This window comes from Pleurodeles waltl, chromosome 3_1 (assembly GCF_031143425.1).
Source record: "Pleurodeles waltl isolate 20211129_DDA chromosome 3_1, aPleWal1.hap1.20221129, whole genome shotgun sequence".
Taxonomy (NCBI): Eukaryota; Metazoa; Chordata; class Amphibia; order Caudata; family Salamandridae; genus Pleurodeles; species Pleurodeles waltl.
This window is the reverse complement of record NC_090440.1, coordinates 831,132,257-831,153,101: the sequence shown is the minus strand read 5'-3', so window position 1 is coordinate 831,153,101 and position 20,845 is coordinate 831,132,257. Positions and strand designations below refer to the sequence as shown.

The window sequence follows — 20,845 nt, the reverse complement described above, 5'->3', positions numbered from 1 at the left end:
GCTTTAAACTCTTGATGGCAAATGTGGTACATGTTTCTTCCAAGGGCTCCAAAAATGAAAGGAGCCAGGTCAATGAAGTATGGTAAAACAGGAACTGAGGCTAACGTTTTAGTCAGTGCCACATAGCTCCTGAGGTCATTTTGAGCAGGCGAGGCTGGGCCAGAGCTGCATGAAGCCGTTTAGCCAAGCTGGAGGGATATTGTCAGGGTTAAAGTTTCAGACTGAAGTCTGGCGCATTGAGAATATTCAGATCGAAAGGAATTTGCAGGAAGAAACAGCCTTCAGAAATAAAACTTCTAAAAAGTGAAATGATGAGAGAATAGGAAAAATAAATTGTTTGCTTTCATTTTTAGACTGCTTTGAATCAATGTTCAGCAAATGCCTTTAAACCAAATCTGAAAGGAGAACTGAAACTCCTTAGTTAACTTCGATCATGAGTATGTATAGTATTATTTGAAACACATTTAAATAAGAATATTCTAGTTTACAAAATAGGACAACTCGTTTTCATTCATATACAAGACACAACAGTGTCTTAAAAATATATAAAACTTGTATCAAATATACTTACGTCCAACAACTGATAGCAGGCGCTTTTGTTGAATAGGTTTTGCTAGGGCGTTGTGCTTTATAGTCAGACAGATCTCTGCTCCGTCATGCTTGTCTATATCAGGAACAATAGTAATATTGCATGGAAGGCTGTAGGTCCCATCACCGTGAGACACAAGGTCCGCTTCACCAGTAATCGAATCTACGTTTTCAGTCGTTACCTGCTCACTCAAAAGAATCTTGTTGGCTTCAGCACCATTTTCATCAGTATGCCTTTGACTATGCCAACAATAAAACTGTATAGTCCTCTTCTTTTCCCTTTGCACAAATGAAAAAGCAACAGTAATATTTGCTGGCCGGAAACCGGTGATTTGACAAGACAAAGTAGTGGGTTCCATGTGGACTAAAACGTCATTACCAGTGATTTCTGTTACCTTTGGTGCAGCTGAAAGGAAAGCAAAATGGAAATCAACTGATGTCATTAGAAAGAACATGCAAAACGAACAAGAGGCAGAGGAGTGCCCAACTAGGACCAATGGGAAGTGCATTTAGGAGAGGAGATCCCATGTATGTCTGCCAATTTTGTTGCATCTAAACTTTCCTAATCTCCTCGAGCAGTCGTCTATAAATCATATGTTATAAATTATTTGGGGGGCCTACCGCACCCTCCCCACTCTCTGGAGATTTGGTCTCCAGAGGGATCTAAGCAGTGCGAGGTGACTCACCTGAACATGTAGTGGAGCCGTCTCATATTGGCATGAGGTACAAGCCGCGCTATCTCACATGACAGAATGTGAAACCCTAGAACCGCGCTGCTGGGAAGGACATGTTCGCAACGCACACAAAACATATATTGCGCTGGCTTGCTACTGGGGCAGGAGGGGTTTGCTGGAGTTCAAGCTATGGCTGGACTCTCTTATATATTGTAAGAAGCCGCTGGAACTGCTTGCAGAACTAGTATTACCTCATAATGGTCACGGATCGACCAACATCACTGCAGACCCCACACCGTTGATACCCCTCTCAGGTCCCCAGACGAACTCTGAAACTTATCCTTGGGACACCAAACCCTTCATTGTCATACTCACCGCAATAGGCCTCGTGGTGGTCGGACTCCACGTGAGGATGCTGGATCAAAACCAGTGGAATGAATAAGTGATGCACCAATTGAAGGTATACAATTCTAATGGGGCAAATTGACTAAGCAAATGTGCCTAGACTAATGCATGATCAAATCTCTCAACTCTAAGATGCAATGTTATGTTAAAGTTGTGTATCTCTCATCAAGTATTCATTGTTGTGCAACGCATTTTTCTTTTTTCATTTACAAAAAATAGAATATCAGCAACAATAAATCAAGTTCTGGTACAAATGACTGCATAAACACAACGTGCCAGATTTATCAACACTATGCACTGGTTTGTGTCACTGTTGGTGCACCAGTGCAAAGTGTTGATCTATTATTTACTTTCCATCGCAAAACATTTAGGACATCTTCCAGTGCAAATAAAGTAACGTGAATTAGCAGTTCTTGCTGCTTTGCATTTCTTTACGTCAAGAAGGCATCCAATTAATGGTATAAGGGTGTTTCCGTGCTACCGCCCATGGTTTTTGGCCATATGTCTTATCATTTGTAAGCCAAAGAAATCTGCCTCCTTAAGACAGATTTTTTTTCCTCCAAATTTGCTCCTCCCTTTTCCCCACTGTATTTACGTACATTAAAACCTTACCCATTCCAGTTCAAAACCTATGCTAGACATCATACATACACTGTTGCGCTATGTGGGGGTTAGGCAGCCCGACTGTGCACCAGCAGTAGAAAAGGGAGCAGGAGCGCTATATCTTTGTTGATATAGTGAGGTCCTGCTCTCTCTCCCTCACATGCAATGTAGTATCGGAACTGTGGATGCTGCACTGCGTTGCGTTACATTAAAATATGGCATACACTTGCTCGTTGTAAGTACTTTGGAGCGTACAAATTATTGACTGTGAATGCAAATTCACTGCCTACTTGCAAAACAATTATATTTGCAGATGGAGGCAATGTAAAAATGCTATTATTACAGCGCAGGTTTACTACCATTTTTGAGTGTAGGAAGAGTATACGACTTAAGAAAGAAAAAAAACTTGGAGTGGGGCTGAGATATTCCACACCTTCCTTCAACAAATGTATAAATAAGGTGAAATACAACACCTTCATACTTATACCACTACAGTGCATGAACGCTAACATTTAATTTGTTTCCAATAACTAGTTTTTTGGGTCACATATTGTAGGAAAGTACTATCTTCCTTGGCATGTTACCACCATTTTTACCTGTATGTTAGTATGTTTTGCCTGTCTCACTGGGATCCTACTGGTCAGGACCCCAGTACTCAAGTTTATGGCCCAATGTGTGTGTCTGTATAGTGCTTGACTGTGTCATGGAGGCTCTGCTAATAAGAACCTCAGTGCTTAAGCTCTCTCTGCTTTTAAATTTGTCACTGTAGGCTAGTGACTTCATTTACCAATTTCAATTGGCACACTGGACCCCGCTTATAAGTCCGTAGTATATGGTACCTAGGTACCCAGGGCATTGGGTTTCCAGGAGATCCATATGCCCTTCAGCATTTCTTTTGCCACCCATAGGGAGCTCAGACAAACCCTTGCACAGGCCTGCCATTGCAGCCTTCGTGAGATAACGCACACGTTATTTCACTGCCATTTTCACTGCACTTAAGTAACTTATAAGTCACCTACATGTCTAACCTTCATTTGCTGAAGGTTAGGTGCAAAGTTACTAAGTGTGAGGGCACCCTTGTACTAACAAAGGTGCCCCCACATAGTTCAGGGCCATTTCCCGGGACTTTGTGAGTGCGGGGACGCCATTACACATGTGCACTACATATAGGTCAATACCTATATGTAGCTTCACAATGGTAACTCCGAATATGGCCATGTAACATGTCTAAGATCATGGAATTGTCCCCCCATTCCAAATCTAGTACTGGGAAGCAAATTCCATGCATCCTGGCGGCTCCACTATGGACCCCCAGTACTGCCAAACCAGCTCTCTGAGGCTTACGCTGCAGCTACAGTTGCTGCCACCTCACAGACAGAGTTCTGCCCTCCTGGGGTCTGGGCAGCCCAGTCTCATGAATGCAGAACAAAGCATTTCCTCTGAGAGCAGGGTGTTACACCCTCTCCCTTTGTAAATAGGTGTTACATGCTGGGGAGGGGTAGCCTCCCCAGCCTCTGGAACTGCTTTGAAGGGCACAGATGGTGCCCTCCATGCATAAGCCAGTCTACACCCGTTCAGGGACCCCTTGTCCCCTCCTCTGGTGCGAAACTGGACAAAGGAAAGGGGAGTGACCACTCCCCTGTCCTTCACCACCCTAGGGGTGGTGCCCAGAGCTCCTCCAGTGTGTCCCAGGCTTCAGCCATCTTGCTTTGCAAGGTGTGGTGGCACTCTGGAGGGCTCTGATGGGCATCAGTGATGTCAGAGACCCCTCCTGATAGGTCCTTACCTGATAAGGTAGCCAAACCCCCTCTCAGAGCTATTTAGGGTCTCTCCTGTGGGTTCTCTTCAGATTCTGCTTGCAAGTTTCCTTCAGGAATCCTCTGCAACTACTACTTCATCCTCTGACCTCGGATCAACTGCAGCCTGCTCCAGGAACTACTGTAACAGCAACAAAGTATCCACAAGGTATACTTTTCCTCTGCAACTTCAGCTCCAGCCAGCAACTGCAACAGTTTCCACGGTGTGCATGCTCCGAGGACTCCCTGTCTTCATCCTGCACCAGAATCTCCCGTGGGGTGACGGAGTTACTCCCCTGCTCACGCAGGCACCTTCTAAGCTGATGACCGGTACCCTTGGACTCATCTCACAGCAACGAGCACGCTCCTAAGGACACAGAGGGTGGACCCCATCGACATAGACTGTCCTGAGGTCCTGCTGACGCAATTTGGAGGAGGTAAGACCTTGCCTTCCCTGAGAGTGATAGTACCCCTGTGTACTGCGTCTTCTTCACCTCCTGAGGCCTCTGTGCACTATTTGCAAAATTCCTTCGTGCACAGCCTGGCCCAGGTCCTCAGCACTCCATCCTGCGATGCTCAACTCGCTGAGTTGTTCTCCGGCGGCGTGGGATCTTCCTTTGTGGTGCTGTACCAACCGCATTTTACACCTCCTTTGTCCCCGTGTCCTGGGACTCCCTTGGGTGCTGTCTGGCATCCTGAGGGCTCTCTAAATTGCTGAGAGCCTCTTCTTCCTCCTCACACAAAGTTGAGGCCCCCAGGTCCCTCCTGGGTCCAGCCAGCACCATTTGGATGCAAAACGCATATTTTTCGTAACCAAGGCTTCTTGGAGACTTCCAACACTAAATCACATCTGCGTCCATCTTCAAGTCGTAGGGCATCTTTTGCATCATGCAGGAACCCGCTGGCATCTTCCTAGGATGCATTCCTGCAGTCTTCAACTAACCGGAGACTCTTCTTTCGCACCCTCTTCTGGGTTGGCAAGGGCTCCTGTCCTTCCTTGAACTTCTTTCAACTTCTGGACTTGGTCCCCTTCATTTGCAGGTCTTCAGGTCCAGGAATCCAGCAGTTGTTGTTTGCAGACTTGGTTGGTTACTACAATAATCCGTATCACGAGGTGTAGTGTGTCCTAAGGAAACTTGAAGTACTTTACTCCTGCCTTTCTGGGCTCTGGGGTGGGGTAATTTACTTACATTTACTGTATTCTTACTCTCCCAGCGATTCTGCACACACTACACTTGTCTAGGTGCGATTTTGTGATTCGCATTCCACTTTCTTAGTATATGGTTTGTGTTGCCCCTAGACCTATTTTCTCCCATTGCATTCTATAGCATTTCCTATTGTTTGCACTATCCTATGACTATTTACTTCTCTAATTTTGGTGTCTAGTGTATATATTGTCTATAATACTTACCTCCAGAAGGAGTATTGCCTCTAAGATATTTTTGGTACTGTGTCACCCAAATAAACTACCTTTATTTTTGGTAACACTGAGTATTGTCTTTACTTGTGTATAAGTACTGTGTAACTATAAGTGGTATTGCATGAGCTTTGCATGTCTCCTAGTTTAGCCTAAGCTGCTCTACTATAGCTACCTCTATCAGCCTAAGCTGCCAGAACACTACTACTTCACTAATAAGGGATAACTGGACCTGGTATAAGGTGTAAGTACCCAAGGTACCCACTACAAACCAGGCCAGCCTCCTACACATATATTTTCACTCTTGTGACAGAAATTCATGCATCTGTTTCTATATGTTTTACAAAGGTGCAGTCACACATCTGTAATTAAATTTAAGACCTCATTCAATATGAAAGGAGCAAAATAAAATTTTCTAACTTTGCCTTAAAAATGTAACTTTGAGAGGAGCGTGACTAAGATGGCAGGCGGCTAAGATGTGTTTCGCCGTCTATCCATCCCTGCCACTGAATGCATTACAAAGCGCCCTGCCTGCAGGACATTCTGACCCCCAGTGACCACACTGGCCGGCAGAGGTGCACTTGCAGTCACAGCAGCACCGCAGATGATCTTCCTAGCTCGGTGCATGCCTGTGCCAGACGGGGCTTCTGAGGAACAATGGTCCAGACGGGCCACCGCAGATGAGTGACGCAGCCTCGGTAATAGGGTCGGACATCCCAGCCACGCCCTGATGGAGGAGCAGAGATTCACATCGCACCCTGACGGACTCGCCTGATGAGAAGCCCATTCAGCGGAGTCCAGTGGGAGACAGAAGGTGAGGCCTTCGACTGGAACTCCCTCTGGGTGTGGCCCATTTTGAGGTGCACTTCTGTGCTCTAGGCCCGGTTTGGGTGAGCAGCTCAGCAGTGTCGCCTGGTACCTGTGGTGCCCGTGGGAGCCTCTAACGGACTTAGGAGTAAGTGGACCTGGGCTGGCCCGTACTGAGGGTGCAACAGAAGTGACACCACCCGGGCTGACGTGTGGGCCTGTGCTCCCCAGGGCCTTCTGACCAGGATCTGCCATCTTTCACTTCGTTGACGACTACAGACCAGGGAAAGGCAGGCCCTTTTAGGACATTTGCGCTTCCCGGGGCTGGCCTCAGTTACTCTACCAAACAGCGATACCTGCCTGGCCTGGACCCTGGCAGATCCACCCTACAGCACCAGAAAGCGGTGCATAGCAGGTGCGACTAAGGGCTGTTGGAGCAGACAATGGATTGCCTATGGCTTGCTGCCTCAAGTGTTTCTCACAACCTGGGATTACTGATTGTGGGGGAGGGGGTTGATTCTCGCCTTGCCCCCAGTGAAGTCTACGCTCACAGAGTGGACCCTCCCCGGGGACTGGGAGCCTCATGGAGTGGGGGCCACTGGGGAAGACCTCCCCCGGTCTACATGCTCTACCCCGACTCCTCCATTATTGCCTGCACTGTCTCTTCATGACATCTTCACTGTTAAATGAGAGGACAGCACGGAGACTGGTCCCGGAACTAATGTATGGAGTGACTTTGGAGGCGCCTTTTAGTGTGTGGGTGCCCCAGTTCTTCCTCCTGGAATGGGATAGCCTCCAACGAGCAGTAGTTGCGAGGGTCTCTAGAAGGGAAGCAATTCCATGTCTGCGGCCAGAGCTAAGAAGGACCACTTTCTTCATGACATGCTAACAAAGCCTACTGGGGGCCAGTGGGGGACAAAGTACCCGCATCTGGGACTGAGCACCCCCCAGAGAATGATGACAATGAGAGCCCCATGACTTGCTCTTTTTTGGAGGCCTTATTCGCCTCTCTGCACGACGACCTGCAGGCGGACAAGAACTACCTCTCCTCTGACCTATGAGAGGTACGCGACAACCTAGATGGAGTGGGAGAGAGGGTCTCCATCTGGAAGACAAAAACACTGGCTACAGCAAGGAGATAGAACGGCTGCAGCAGGAGGTTCTCCACCTCTGGGAGCAATTATTAGATCTACAGGCTCATACTGAGGACTTAGAAAACTCCTCGAGGCAGAATAACATCGAGGAGTTCCACCAGGTGGGGCCACCGAAATCGACAAAGGGTACTCCTGCAGACATTTTAGTGTATGTTCATGAATTTCAAGTGAAAGAAACCATTATGTGCAAGGCTCATGACATACTTGTGCTCCACTTTAGAGGCCATGCACCTTTGCTATACCAGGATCTCACCACCATTGCACTTTAGAAAAGGCGTGACTTCCACCCTGTCAGTGCACACCTGAGGAACGCCGGTATCTCATATTGCAGGGGCCATCCATTCTGGATCACCATGTGCCTTGAATGCAAACTCCACCACTCTGATCCTTCCAGGAGGCATGCTGAGTGCTGGGCATCAAGGCCAGTCCACAAGGTCAGATGGCACAGAGGCGACCGTGATGGTGGCGGTCAAGACAAGACACTGAAAGCATATGTCCTGACCCAGAGACTATAGCATTGGAAAGGAAGTCTGTACTGGAATTGCTGTTTGGAGATAGCGACAAAACTGATGCACCTTGGAGTGGGGGACTTTAGCTCCAATGTTTTCTCCTCTGGCAGGTGGGGCGGAGAGAGGCGGGGGACGAATCACGTGGGTACTGCAGTCTTGATCTGGTATTTTTAACTTTCCTGGATAGGACAAGTCTCCTCTCCGAAGCTCTTTCCTTTTAATGGCCTTGCCCTCCTAGACCACCATGATCAATGGACTGACACAAGTATTTGATGTTGTTTCTTTATTTTATATGATGATGGGGTTATAGGGTTTTCTGGCTCCTTAGTCTAACATGGTCTTCCCTTGGCTACTTGCCCGGTACTATGATGGATAGATGTGCGGAGCTTGCACTCTTTTGGCTCCCAGTGGGAACTCTCCTGGCACTTTACACTATTGCCCAGATATCATGGAGCTTAAGATTCTTAGCTTCAATGTACGGGGCCTAAACAACCCCACATAAAGGTTAGCTGTCCTTTCTCTCCTTGAGCAATCTGGCAGCGACATTTCTTTTCTACAGGAGATTCACTTACCCTCTAAGGATGTCCATAGAATGCAATCCCACTGGTTTCCACACCAGCTCTGGTCCTCTTGCCCTGTGAAGAAAGAAGGGGTGACCATTCTCTTCTCACTGGTCTTCAAGGGTGAAATCCTATCCACAATGGCAGAAGTTAAAGGGCCCCTTCTCGCTCTTCGACTTCGGGTGAGATCCTTCCACTTTACCCTGACAAACGTTTATGCCCTTAATGAACACCAGGAATACTTCCTTACGAGCTACTTGGCTTCTCTGTTCCAGACACCTGATGCAGCTATACTGGTGTCAGGGGACATGAACCTGGTTATGGACACTGATGTGGACTGTTCTGGACTATGCTCTGTTCAAACTGGGGCCTTTGCAGCTGCAGGCATATGATGGCTTGCAGACTGTGGATTGCAGGACTTATGGCGACAGCTATACCCATATTCTAGGGACTACATATAATATTCAGCTGCACATAAGACATACGCATGTATTGATCACTTCCTAGCTATGTCGAACATGCTTGATCTTATATCAGATGCTTCTATTTCCCCGCCTTCACTCGCTGACTGTGCCCCTCTGTCTCTTAGCCTGCCCACCTCCCAACCTTCCCACTGACATTTGTGGGATTCCTTGCTGCAGTCCCAGGCTATGGTGGACTCCACTTGGAAGGTGATCATTTCTCACCTCCAAACTAATGATACCAGGGAAACCTCCCCGGCATCTGTCTGGGAAGCCTTGAAGCTGGTGGTGCGGGAGGAGCTTATAGCTTTTTCAGCTGTGGAGAATAAGCGCTGCTGGGATAAAAGGGAAAGGCTTGAGAAAACTGTCTCTGACTTGGGAGCAATCCATAAACGAACAGGGGCTCACAGAATATGGAGGGAGCTAGAGAACGTCAAGCTTCTCCTTAAACGCCTTGAATTAGATAGGGTGAAATATGCTATGAGGTGCCTCAAGCTGAAATTTTATCTGAGGAGCAAATAATGCAGGTGCATGCTGGTGCATTGCCTGTGCAGCAAAAATCCATTTAGGGTCAGTGAATAAGATTTGTACCGGCTCCTCTATGGAGACCTGTTCAGATGAAGGAATAGCATTGGTCTTTAAGGTCTTTTATGGATCGCTCCATAACGCTGCTGATGACCCAGACAGAAACCCCTCAAGATATCTTCAGCATATCACCCTCACCTCTTTGCCTGATACGGAGGCTTTGCCACTGGAGAAGCCTATTTGCATAGAAGAGGTGATTTCGGCTATAGCACTTCTGAAACCAATTAAATCCCCGGGGCCTAACAGCTTCACCTCAGAATTTTATAAAACTTTCTGCCAGGACTTAGCCCCCTTGCTCACCCATCTATATAACTCCTTTGCCAAAACAGGTTCGCTTACAGACTCCATGCTTGTGCGGTTATCTAGGTAATTCCGAAACCAGGCAAAGATCATGCCCTCTGCGGGTCATATAGACCTACCTCCCTCTTAAATATAGATGCAAAACTATTTACCTTCATATTGCTGCACCACCTTAACCCACTAATGCCAGGCCTGATCGAACCAGAAAAGTCAGGATTTATCCCTGCACGCCAGTGCAGCGATAACACCAAACAACTTTTACACCTTATAGACATGACATTTCAGTCATGCAAAGCGGCTTTGCTTCTGTCCATGGATGCAGAAAAGGCATTTGACCGTGTACACTGGCCTTGCTTTTTGGAAATGCTGTGGAGGTTTGGAATTGTAGAGCGGTTTTGCAAGTGGGTACATAGCGTCTACAGTGCCACCCGAGCCTTGGTCATGGTAAACACAATTTTGTCCTCTTAACTTCTTAGCCGACGGGTCATGGGGCAGGGCTGTCCCCTCTTCTTTTTGCTCTGTACATGGAGCCTTTAACACAATGGCGAGAGATAACCCGGACATAGCCGGGATCCCTTTTGGTGGTGATCACCATTTGATTAGCCTATATGTGGATGATATTATCTTAACTGTTACAGAACCCATGACCTTGCTCCCTGCGTTGATCAATGAGTTTCAGGCCTTTGGAAAGATCTCGGGCTTTAAAGTAAATATGTAAAGGTCCCCGATTTTAAATCTCTCAGTCAGCCCTTCTCATGAAATCACCCTGAGATCTCTGTTCCCAATTGAATGGGCGGCGGATGCCATACCATACCTGGGCATCTCACTGGCCCGGACTATCAATAAAACAACTGCTGCTAATTATGCAACTCTTGCCTCCCAAAACTGAAATGATCTGTCAGCATGGGGCCGCCTCCGCCTCTCCTAGATGGGTAGAATTGTGGCAGTTAAGACGACCATCCTTCAGCACATTCTATTCTTATTCCAGGCCTTGCCTTTGGCCCCACCTCTGGATGCGAGCTGCTATCTCCAGTTGGACATTAATATATTTGTGTGGGACGGCAAGAAGGCCCGCCTACACAAATACTTAATGTACCACCCGAAGAAGAATGTCCGATTAGTGGTACCCTTGCTGCTCCACTACTACCAAGCTGCACAACTTAGATTTATAATAGAATGGAATCGCTCTCTCTCAGAGAAGCATTGGTCCTCCATGGACCAATCCATAGCAAGTTCCCATATATGGAGGGAAGAATGGCTTCCTCGTAAGCATAGGTCTTGGGGCCTATACTCTTCCCCAGTAACCAGCGCTGCACTTAATGTTTGGGACTCCGTAGCAGTCAGAGCAGGCTTTCCCTTCCCCTATGACTCCGATATTAGCTAATACCATTTTCACTCCAGGGATGCAGCCGGAACTGTTCTGATGCTGGTGAGAAGGGGGCTGCAAACGGGCGGGATGCCTTTTTGACCTCAGGGGCTTATCCCCTGCAACCAACTAAAAGCTGACTATTCCTTAACTGACTCAGACAGCATACAGTATCTCCAACTTCGTCATTGGGTGACTGTATCCAGGCTCGGCAGGGACTGGGATGAACGATGACCCCCTTTGAGGAATGGATATTCCTTAAATATGATGACAAACGTCTTATAACCGAGCTCTATGCCTTGCTGGGGACGGAGGAGAACACAATCAAATCCAAAAGGCAACTTTGATGGGAGGCAAAATTGGGCAGAACCCTTTCTACTAAAGAGTGGGAAGATATTTTATTTACATGACACACCACATAGTGCACAATAAAGCTAGCACAGAAACTGCTCACAAAATTGATTCTTATTGGTACCTGACCTCAATGAGACTGCAACAGTGGAACACAGGGCACTCAAAGGAATGCTGGAGGGGGTGCAGTGACACGGGGACCCTGCTCCACCTTCTATGGCGTTGCTCTTAGCTCAGTTAATGTACAGGTTGTGTGTGATGCCACATGTATCATAACTGACCTTGTGGCCACATTCCCTGGGAACAGGTTTTACATTACATCAACTATGCTTTCAATACATCCATTCCAAGGTTTCCTCCCGAATCCCCTAACATGCCCTTTACACATAATAGAGGGAGACAAATGGCTTTGGCCCTAGGGGCAGCACACCAGGTCATATTTCCCTATGGGGCACAGACAGAATACCTGACCATATATCTTGATTGCCTAAAATATGGCTCATTCTGGGGATGGAGTGGTTATCCCTGTGAGCAGACCTGGACCACACTTTATACTCATGTGGGCACCCTTTATATACCTCTTCTCTTCTGAATTTCATGAATTAACATGCCCGACCTTTCTGCGACGACTCCGCTTGATCACAGATTTTACCCCAAAGGAGGCCTCGATCACTATTAAGACTCCCACATCCTCTGCATCCACAATATGTTCTAGCTTTGTGCCAACACACGACCACTTAGTCACAATACGAAGGGAGAATTAGGAGGGAGGTGGGCGGGGGTGCATTTTCTTATGCATTTGTTGCGTTTTATCTCATTGCCTCACTTACGCTGCCGGCCCCAGGGTTGTAGACAAAAGCTGTGTGCAGGATTGTGCCTGTTCTTCTTGCTTTAACCCTGCCGGCCCTTTGGGTTGTAGGCGACATGCTGTGTGTTCACTAATGATGGCAGTAATAATAAACAGAATTGTTCCACAAAAATGTAACTTTGACCAATTTTCCCCAAGTTTGGTCAAAATGGGAAGCAATGTCCTCCATGTTCTGCGAATTGCGCATGCTGAAACGTATCGGGGGGGATTCAAAGTCAGTGATTTTCATTTAACCTCAAGCTCTCTGTAGACAACTTTAATCACAAGCAACTGGAAAACAGGTTTAATAAGAAGTGGCATAGCCAATAGGTGTGGTTTTTGCAAGCTAGTGCTACAGTTAAAATTTCCTTTTAAATATAAAAAAAAAGAAAATTGCTGTCTCCTGAACATGGCCATCTTATGCTTGCAATAAAAATCCTAATAAAAAAAAAACACCAGTAAAAGATCCTCAATGCTGATTTAAAAAAAAAAAATAAGAAGCATTAATATTTGTGTAAGAGAAGAAAAACATGCATTGCGCAACTGGTAATGGTTCCGACTTAGTTATTAAAGTAGGTGATTATGGTCACAAAGCTGCCTGAACCATAAGAACAATACCTGCAGGGCATTCTTGCTGCAGTACCAGAAGGGCTTGCACATGGTGGAGCGTTCTGCGATATCCTGTGGGCAGTAACCTCGTACAGAACCTCTTTGTCTTGGAATATAAACAATTTCTTTTACCATAGTCCCTGTATCGACTGCGTTAGACCTGTGGTTCTCTTTGCCTGCCAATGCCAGCACTTGTGACAGGGTGCAGAGTTCTGAGGTATACCTTTTGTCCTCTACCCATGTTTTAATTTGTGATTGGCATGGAATTTGCCCAGTCCACACCTCTGTTATCCTGATTAGCAAGGTCTTGTGTTGTACCTAGATTCCACAGGGCTCAAGGCATGGCCCATGACACTTGCATTTGCCTATGCCCAATGCCTCCTTCAACTACACCAGAGCCAACAACTATACTATGTCTCAAATCCATCAGCCCCTGTGTGTCCACTCCCAGAGCCAGCTAGACACAAGAGGACATATGTACAAAGGCATTCTGCATTTCCTGATGGTGTGATTCACAATTTCAGGCAGTTAGAGAAAGAAAAATGTCATTTCGGAATATACGAAAGTCTGTTTCGGTTGTGCAAAATGTGATTTCAATCTAGTAGAAATTGCATTTTGGAAATCGCTAATTAGGAAATTGCAATTGGGGATTTCCAAATGGCAAATCTCTAACATCATGTACAAAGGATTTCATAATTGTGAATAGTTGCAAAATGGGAATTTAGGAAATGCAGTTACCATCAATCCAAATCTGGTGGTAACCAGATGAAAACTACAAAAGGGCACTCAAAATGCATCTGACTCTTTCAGAATGGGGGCCCTGTAGGATTTGGCAAGGAGGATGAGAATTTTAATTGGCAGGAAGAGAAGGAGGAGGCGACAGGAGAGGATATTTAGGGTGAGGGTCACCTTGTTTGAACAAGAAGAGGAGATATATGATAAGTACAGACTCAGTAGTGAGGTAATCCTGGAATTAATTGCTTAGTTACAACACTCAGAAGCAATATAATCTCACCACATGTGCTGGTATTGTGTTGTCACCACCTATTAGCTTCAGGCAGTTACTAGGGGGGTCATAGCAGTGGCAGGGGGTGTCACAAAGTTCTTTTTTCAGGTTCTTTCGCAGGTTTCTGGACATCATGGTTAGCAAAATTAACCAATACATATATTTCCCAAATACACCCCAATATTTGCAACAGAAAAAAATGAATGTTTTACCAGGTAACACAGATCCCCAATGTAATTGGCTGTGTTCATGGCACACATATTGTCATATGACCCCCTGCAGAAAATTCATTTATCTATATAAAAAGGAAAAGCTCACACTCACTCAATGTACAGGTTGTGTGTGATGCCTCATGTATCACAACTGACCTTGTGGCCACATTCCCAGGCAGCACCCAGAACTCCTTCATATTCGGCCACAGTGAAATACATAACCAATTGTCACAGGATGAATTTGGCAATGGTTTTCCACTAGGTAAGACATTTGCTGACTCAATGAACACAGTGGCCAGAACTGTTTGTGTAATGTGACTTAATGTTTTATCCTTCTCATGCTCGTTAAGGAGACGGAGCATATGCGTTGCGCCCTTGGATTCTCACACCACAACTAACTCCAAGAACAAGAAGTGAAAGGGAGTACAACAGGGTACACAAGACAACACACTCTATCATCAAACAGACCTTTGGAATACTAAAGTCCGGGCTCTGCTGCCTCCACCAGACTGGTAGAGCAGTACTGTAGTGACCTGAGACATGTAAGATAATCACCACATGTGCCATACTACACACTATTGCCATAAGCCCGAATTTGACTCAGATGAGGAATCACCACCACTACAGATGAAGCAGGTCGGGACATGTGCAGCAGAGGGTCGTGCACGATGCACAGAGATCACCAACAACAATTTTTAAGGTAAGAGTGATTACAGCATCTAAGAAATGGACATCACACATGATGGTCATGCATGGTGCATAACTGAAAGATCATCTTTTACAAGAGAAACCTAATTGTCACAACCTGAATAAATTAACTGTATCCATTGCAGATGTAACATTGCGTCAACAAGGCATCAAAGTATGTATGTACAAACAAAAAGGTAGACTCATGACTCTGAGTATTAAGTTTTTTCATTTTTCTAACCTCAGGTGTTGGGTGCTTTGTCAGCAACACTGGCCTGAGGAAGTGGGGACATGTCAGATCCAGAAGTGTTTTGGCATGTTGATATTGCATCCCTCTTGCATATATGTTGCACTGATGCTAAAGCCCTTTTCACTCTCAGGCGGGGGCAATATGTTGGAGACAGAAAGGTTGTGGGTCTGTATGTTTTCAAGTGCTGTGGTCACTTGAACAAGCCCACGTACAACGTCCTGACAGCAGTGCCCCATGTCAGTTTGTTATTTACAGTTCTCCTTGCAAGAGTTGTTGTGGCGACTGCCAATCGATTAATTGAACGAGTGATGGCATCAAAGCGTGCCAGGTACGGCCTGTTCAAGTGTCTTTGTATGTGTTGCTCATTCTCCAATGGTCCTGTCCTTTCTGCAATTGCTGCATCAACCTTGACATGCTTAGCAGATGTCTATTGACAGTCTCGATTTGTTTGGTGGCCCGTAGAAGTGCACCATATGTGTTCAGCACCTGCAAACCAAACTGTCTGCCATGTTGTCTGACACATTGTCATTGTGGACTGTTGCTGGTTGACCTCTCGGGTGTCTGTGTGTCCTGTCCACATATGTAGTTGTGCCCCTGACTTGGGATTGTCCCTCATCACCGTCCACAAACTCTGGTAGTGGTTCAGTGGTTGCTCTCCTACCAGTTGGAGTTGGAGTAATGGGCATAGGAGCTGGTATTGTGGCATCCTCCATTTCCACATGTGTCAGTAGCTTCTTCAGCCTCAATTGTTTCTGACGCATCCTGGGTGTGATCTGTGGAAATGCATGTTAGTGTAAATAAATGGTTAATGTCTGTTGACATTAGTGTTGTAACTGTGCTTCATGTGTTTGTGACATGTTTATGATACATATATGTGCAGTGTAGTCATCAGTACACAATACAGCATTCAACTTTGCTGTACTACGACTTCCATGATGCACTGCCAAGGTAGAGCAAACATCCTAATGGAGTTTTTTTCTCTGATGATTTATTTGAGGAATTACAAACATTATGTTATGTTAAGCAAGTAAAGGGGAGTTGACTCACCCTGGCTGGTGCCTGCAGAATTGGAGGTGTCTATGTCTGACACCCCCACCACACTTTCTGGTTCCATTGTCCTCTCGATAAGGGTCTCCATGGGAGTAGGTGCTTTTGACGGTCCTCTAATTGTGCCACAAGTGTCAGCTATGCTGGCCACCTTCCCCGTTGTAAGTGATCTCAGGTCAGACCAGCATTCTCCGATCTCTGGGATGGTTCTCTGTGTGACACCAAAGGAGTTCACTTTCTCGAAGATGCCGTTCTAAATCTTGGTCTGATGGCTCTCATGAACAGTAAATGAGGCCTTCCCAAATAGCTGGTCCATACCAGGCATTCTTCTGTGAGAAGCTCCAGCTCCTTTTCAGAAAACCTGGCCTTGCACTTCCTCCTCCAAAAAACCTTGCCCCCATCTTTCTTGGACATGGTGTGCTTCAAGCACAGGTATACTACAACCAGTGGTGACACAGGTGCACTCCTTCCTTCCAACACCTTCCTAGGCTTCTGGGTTGTGACCACACCCTGTATTTCTTAACTTCCTGCTCTGACATCATCATTCTACTTCCACAATGCGACTTTCTTATTTTGCTATTTTCTATTAGCGAAATCTCAATTTGGGAAATCGCAAGATTGAGATTTCCTAATTGTGATTGTGAATCCACAGAAATCGCTATTAGAAGAATCCACGGTTACAAACATCTCTTTTTGCAATTCCCTAATAGCGATTTCAATGGATTCGCTATTAGGAAATCACAAATCCAAACTTTTGTACATATGGCCCAAGATGCTTATGTACATGGCTGAAGGTTGACACTGGACACTGGCTATGGCCATGGCCTGTGCCCATTCCCGTTGAGTACAGGACCTACTCTACTTAGTGCCCACATGATATGGGCAGAAACCTTTCAAAGGATGTAACCATGACCTTTGTCCACTTCTCACACCCCTACATCTGCTGAGCACAAGAAATGGTCTCTGGACATACTCCTTCTGCAGTGTTTTTGCAGAATATAGCAGGAGCTGGCCCTGGGGGGTGGAGATCCCCAGGGCCATCAGAGGCTCCTCAAGTGGGGCCTCATGACTACCCTCCAATGAGAAAAGCCCAGGGGAGGTGGTGGTGCCTGGGGCTGCAGGGGGTTGTACGGCCCCCTCACACAATTCAACATATGCCTCAGGGAGGGTGTGGTCCCTGGGGCTATGTGGAGGTGCACTTACGTAATGCCCACAGGAGTTGACCCACCGGGGGCTTCAAAATGACAAATTGCTTGAGCCAGGTCTTCAATTTTTTAAAAACTGTGCAGTGAATTCACAATCCTGTCACGATTCTGCAGCAAAACAATTTTCAAAATGCTTTTTAGCCCTGGGGGCGGGGGGTTTTCTGGGACCCCACCACCAGAGCTAAGGAGTCAGGGTGACTCTACTCTGGCCCCTTTTCTTTAATATTAACCTTTTTTGTGGGACTTGGCTGAAGCTGAGTCCCAACATGGCTGACAACACTTCCTTGTTGAATTGTTGTCAGCCAATCAGATCTCAGCTTGAGATTGGAAGGAGTCGCAAATCCCTTGCATTCCTATAAATACAAATTTAGATTTCCTTTAATTTCTCTAAAACTACTGAACAGATTTACACTAAATAACAAAAAGGCCTATTTTCATACCTCTCTGCCAAATTTGGTGTAATTCCGTCCAGTGGTTTTGGCGCTATCTCTGTTCAAAATCCCTATAGAAAACTGAATGGGGGGAAAAAGCATTTTAGGACCACCCGTTTTTCTCTGCCCCCACTTGATAGATCACAGTGAAACTTCCCAGACAGACGCTGAAGTGAGCGCCGTATTTTCTTGGAAAATTTTGTAAAAATTAATCAAACTGCAACAAAGTTATTAGTAACAAAAAACGCTTTTTCTATAGATCTATAGAAACTAGGTCCTAACTATAACTACCTAGTGGTGACTGCCACTAGTTATATATATATATATATATATATATATATATATATATATATATATATATATATATATATACATACGTCTGTGTGTGTAGTTTTATATATATATATAACGGACTACATCCTCCTAGGCGACCTCAACTTCCATCTGGAACAAAACAACGACCCCAACACCACCACCCTGCTCGACAACCTCGCCAACCTCGGCCTCAAACAACTGGTGAACACTGCCACCCACATCGCCGGACACACACTCGACCCTATCTTCTCCGCCAGCAAACACGTCTTCTTCAGCCACGCCTCCGCCCTTCATTGGACCGACCACAGCTGCGTCCACTTCACATTCCGACGCGAGACCCGCCACCTCCGCACTCAACCCATCCCTCGCCGACAGTGGAACAAGATCCCTGAAGAGCAACTCTTCGCCGCACTCGCCGCCAACCAACCCACCCTCACCACCGACCCCAACGTCGCAGCCCTCAACCTCACAAACTGGATCTCCAACTGCGCAGACAACCTTGCTCCCCTCAAACGCTCGCAGCGACAGAACAACACCAAGAAACCCCTCTGGTTCTCTGACACCCTCAAAGAATCAAAAAAAACTTGTCGTGCACTTGAGAAAGCCTGGCGCAAGGACCGCACCGCTGACAACATGACCGCCCTCAAGAACGCTACCCGCAAACACCACCACCTGATCCGCACTGCCAAAAGGAATTTTTTCACCGACAGACTGGACAAAAACAGCCACAACAGCAGAGAACTCTTCAGCATCGTCAAGGAGTTCTCCAACCCCAGCGCCAACGCCAAAGCCGTCACGCCCTCACAGGATCTATGCGAATCCCTCGCCACTTTCTTCCATCGCAAGATCAGCGACCTCCACGACAGCTTCGGACACCAGACCCAACCTAACACCACCGAACCCACATCCCCGACCATCACCCTCAACAACTGGACCCACATCAGCACGGAAGAAAGCAAATCCATCATGAACTCTATCCACTCCGGCGCCCCTTCGGACCCCTGCCCACACTTCATCTTTAACAAAGCCGACAACATCATCGCCCGCACCTCCAGACCGTCATCAACTCTTCTTTTTCTTCTGCTACCTTCCCCGAATGCTGGAAACACGCCGAAGTCAACGCCCTACTAAAGAAACCTACGGCTGACCCGAGCGACCTGAAAAACTTCCGCCCCATCTCCCTTTCCCAGCCAAAGTAATAGAGAAGACCGTCAACAAACAGCTGACCACCTTCCTGGAAGACAACAACCTGCTCGACCCCTCACAGACCGGATTCCGAACCAACCACAGCACAGAAACCGCCCTCATCTCAGTCACAGACGACATCAGAACCCTGATGGACAACGGTGAAACAGTCGCCCTCATTCTTCTCGACCTCTCGGCTGCCTTTGACACCGTCTGTCACCGCACCCTAATCACCCGCCTCCGCTCCACCGGGATCCAAGACCAGGCCCTGGACTGGATCGCCTCCTTCCTCGTAAACCGCTCCCAAAGAGTCTACCTCCCTCCGTTTCGCTCAGAACCCACTGAGATCATCTGCGGCGTACCTCAAGGCTCATCACTCAGCCCGACACTCTTCAATGTCTACATGAGCCCCCTCGCTAACATCGTACGCAAGCACGACATCATCATCACCTCCTACGCCGACGACACCCAACTTATACTCTCCCTCACCAAGGACCCCGCCAGCGCCAAGACCAACCTACAAGAGGGTATGAAGGACGGCGCAGATTGGATGAGGCTCAGCCGCCTAAAGCTGAACTCTGAAAAAACTGAAGTCCTCATCCTCGGCAACACCCTGTCCGCCTGGGACGACTCCTGGTGGCCCACGGCCCTCGGCACCGCACCGACCCCCGCAGACCACGCCCGCAACCTCGGCTTCATCTTGGACCCCCTTCTCACCATGACCAAGCAAGTCAACGCCGTGTCCTCCGCCTGCTTCCTCACCCTCCGCATGCTCCGCAAGATCTTCCGCTGGATCCCCGCCGACACCAGAAAAACCGTGACCCACGCCCTCGTCACGAGCCGCCTGGACTACGGCAACACCCTCTACGCTGGGACCACCGCCAAACTCCAAAATCGCCTGCAACGCATTCAAAACGCCTCAGCCCGCCTCATCCTCGACGTACCCCGCAACAGCCACATCTCCGCACACCTGAGACACCTGCCTTGGCTCCCAGTCAGCAAAAGGATCACCTTCCGACTTCTCACCCACGCACACAAAGCCCTCCACGACCGGAATACCTCAACAGACGGCTCAACTTCTACGTCCCCACCAGCCCCCTCCGCTCCTCTGGCCTCGCACTCGCCGCCGTCCCTCGCATCCGACGCTCCACGGCGGGTGGGAGATCTTTCTCCTTCCTGGCGGCCAAGACCTGGAACTCCCTCCCCACCAGCCTCAGGACCACCCAGGACCACTCCGCTTTCCGGAGACTCCTAAAGACCTGGCTGTTCGAGCAGCGATAACCACCCCCTTTGTCCCTAGCGCCTTGAGACCCGCACGGGTGAGTAGCGCGCTTTATAAATGCTAATGATTTGATTTGATTTGATTATATGTTTATATAGCTCGGCGAGGATAGCACTGTGCTAATCCTATGCTTAAAAACTTTGCTAGATAAGCAGACATTTGAGGTGAGCAAATTTAGAGTGTCGCTGGTGTT

At 47.2% G+C, this 20,845-nt stretch overlaps 1 protein-coding gene across 1 annotated transcript in view; it reads right to left on the bottom strand.

Annotated features, from left to right (window-relative positions):
* The window catches only part of LOC138284669 (uncharacterized), a 538,877-nt gene that overhangs the window by 341,434 nt on the left and 176,598 nt on the right, over nucleotides 1–20,845 (bottom strand). Inside the window, exon 5 of the mRNA XM_069223737.1 lies at nucleotides 572–994. Within this exon, the coding sequence (XP_069079838.1) occupies nucleotides 572–994 (423 nt within the window). The remainder of the gene's footprint in view (nucleotides 1–571; nucleotides 995–20,845) is intronic.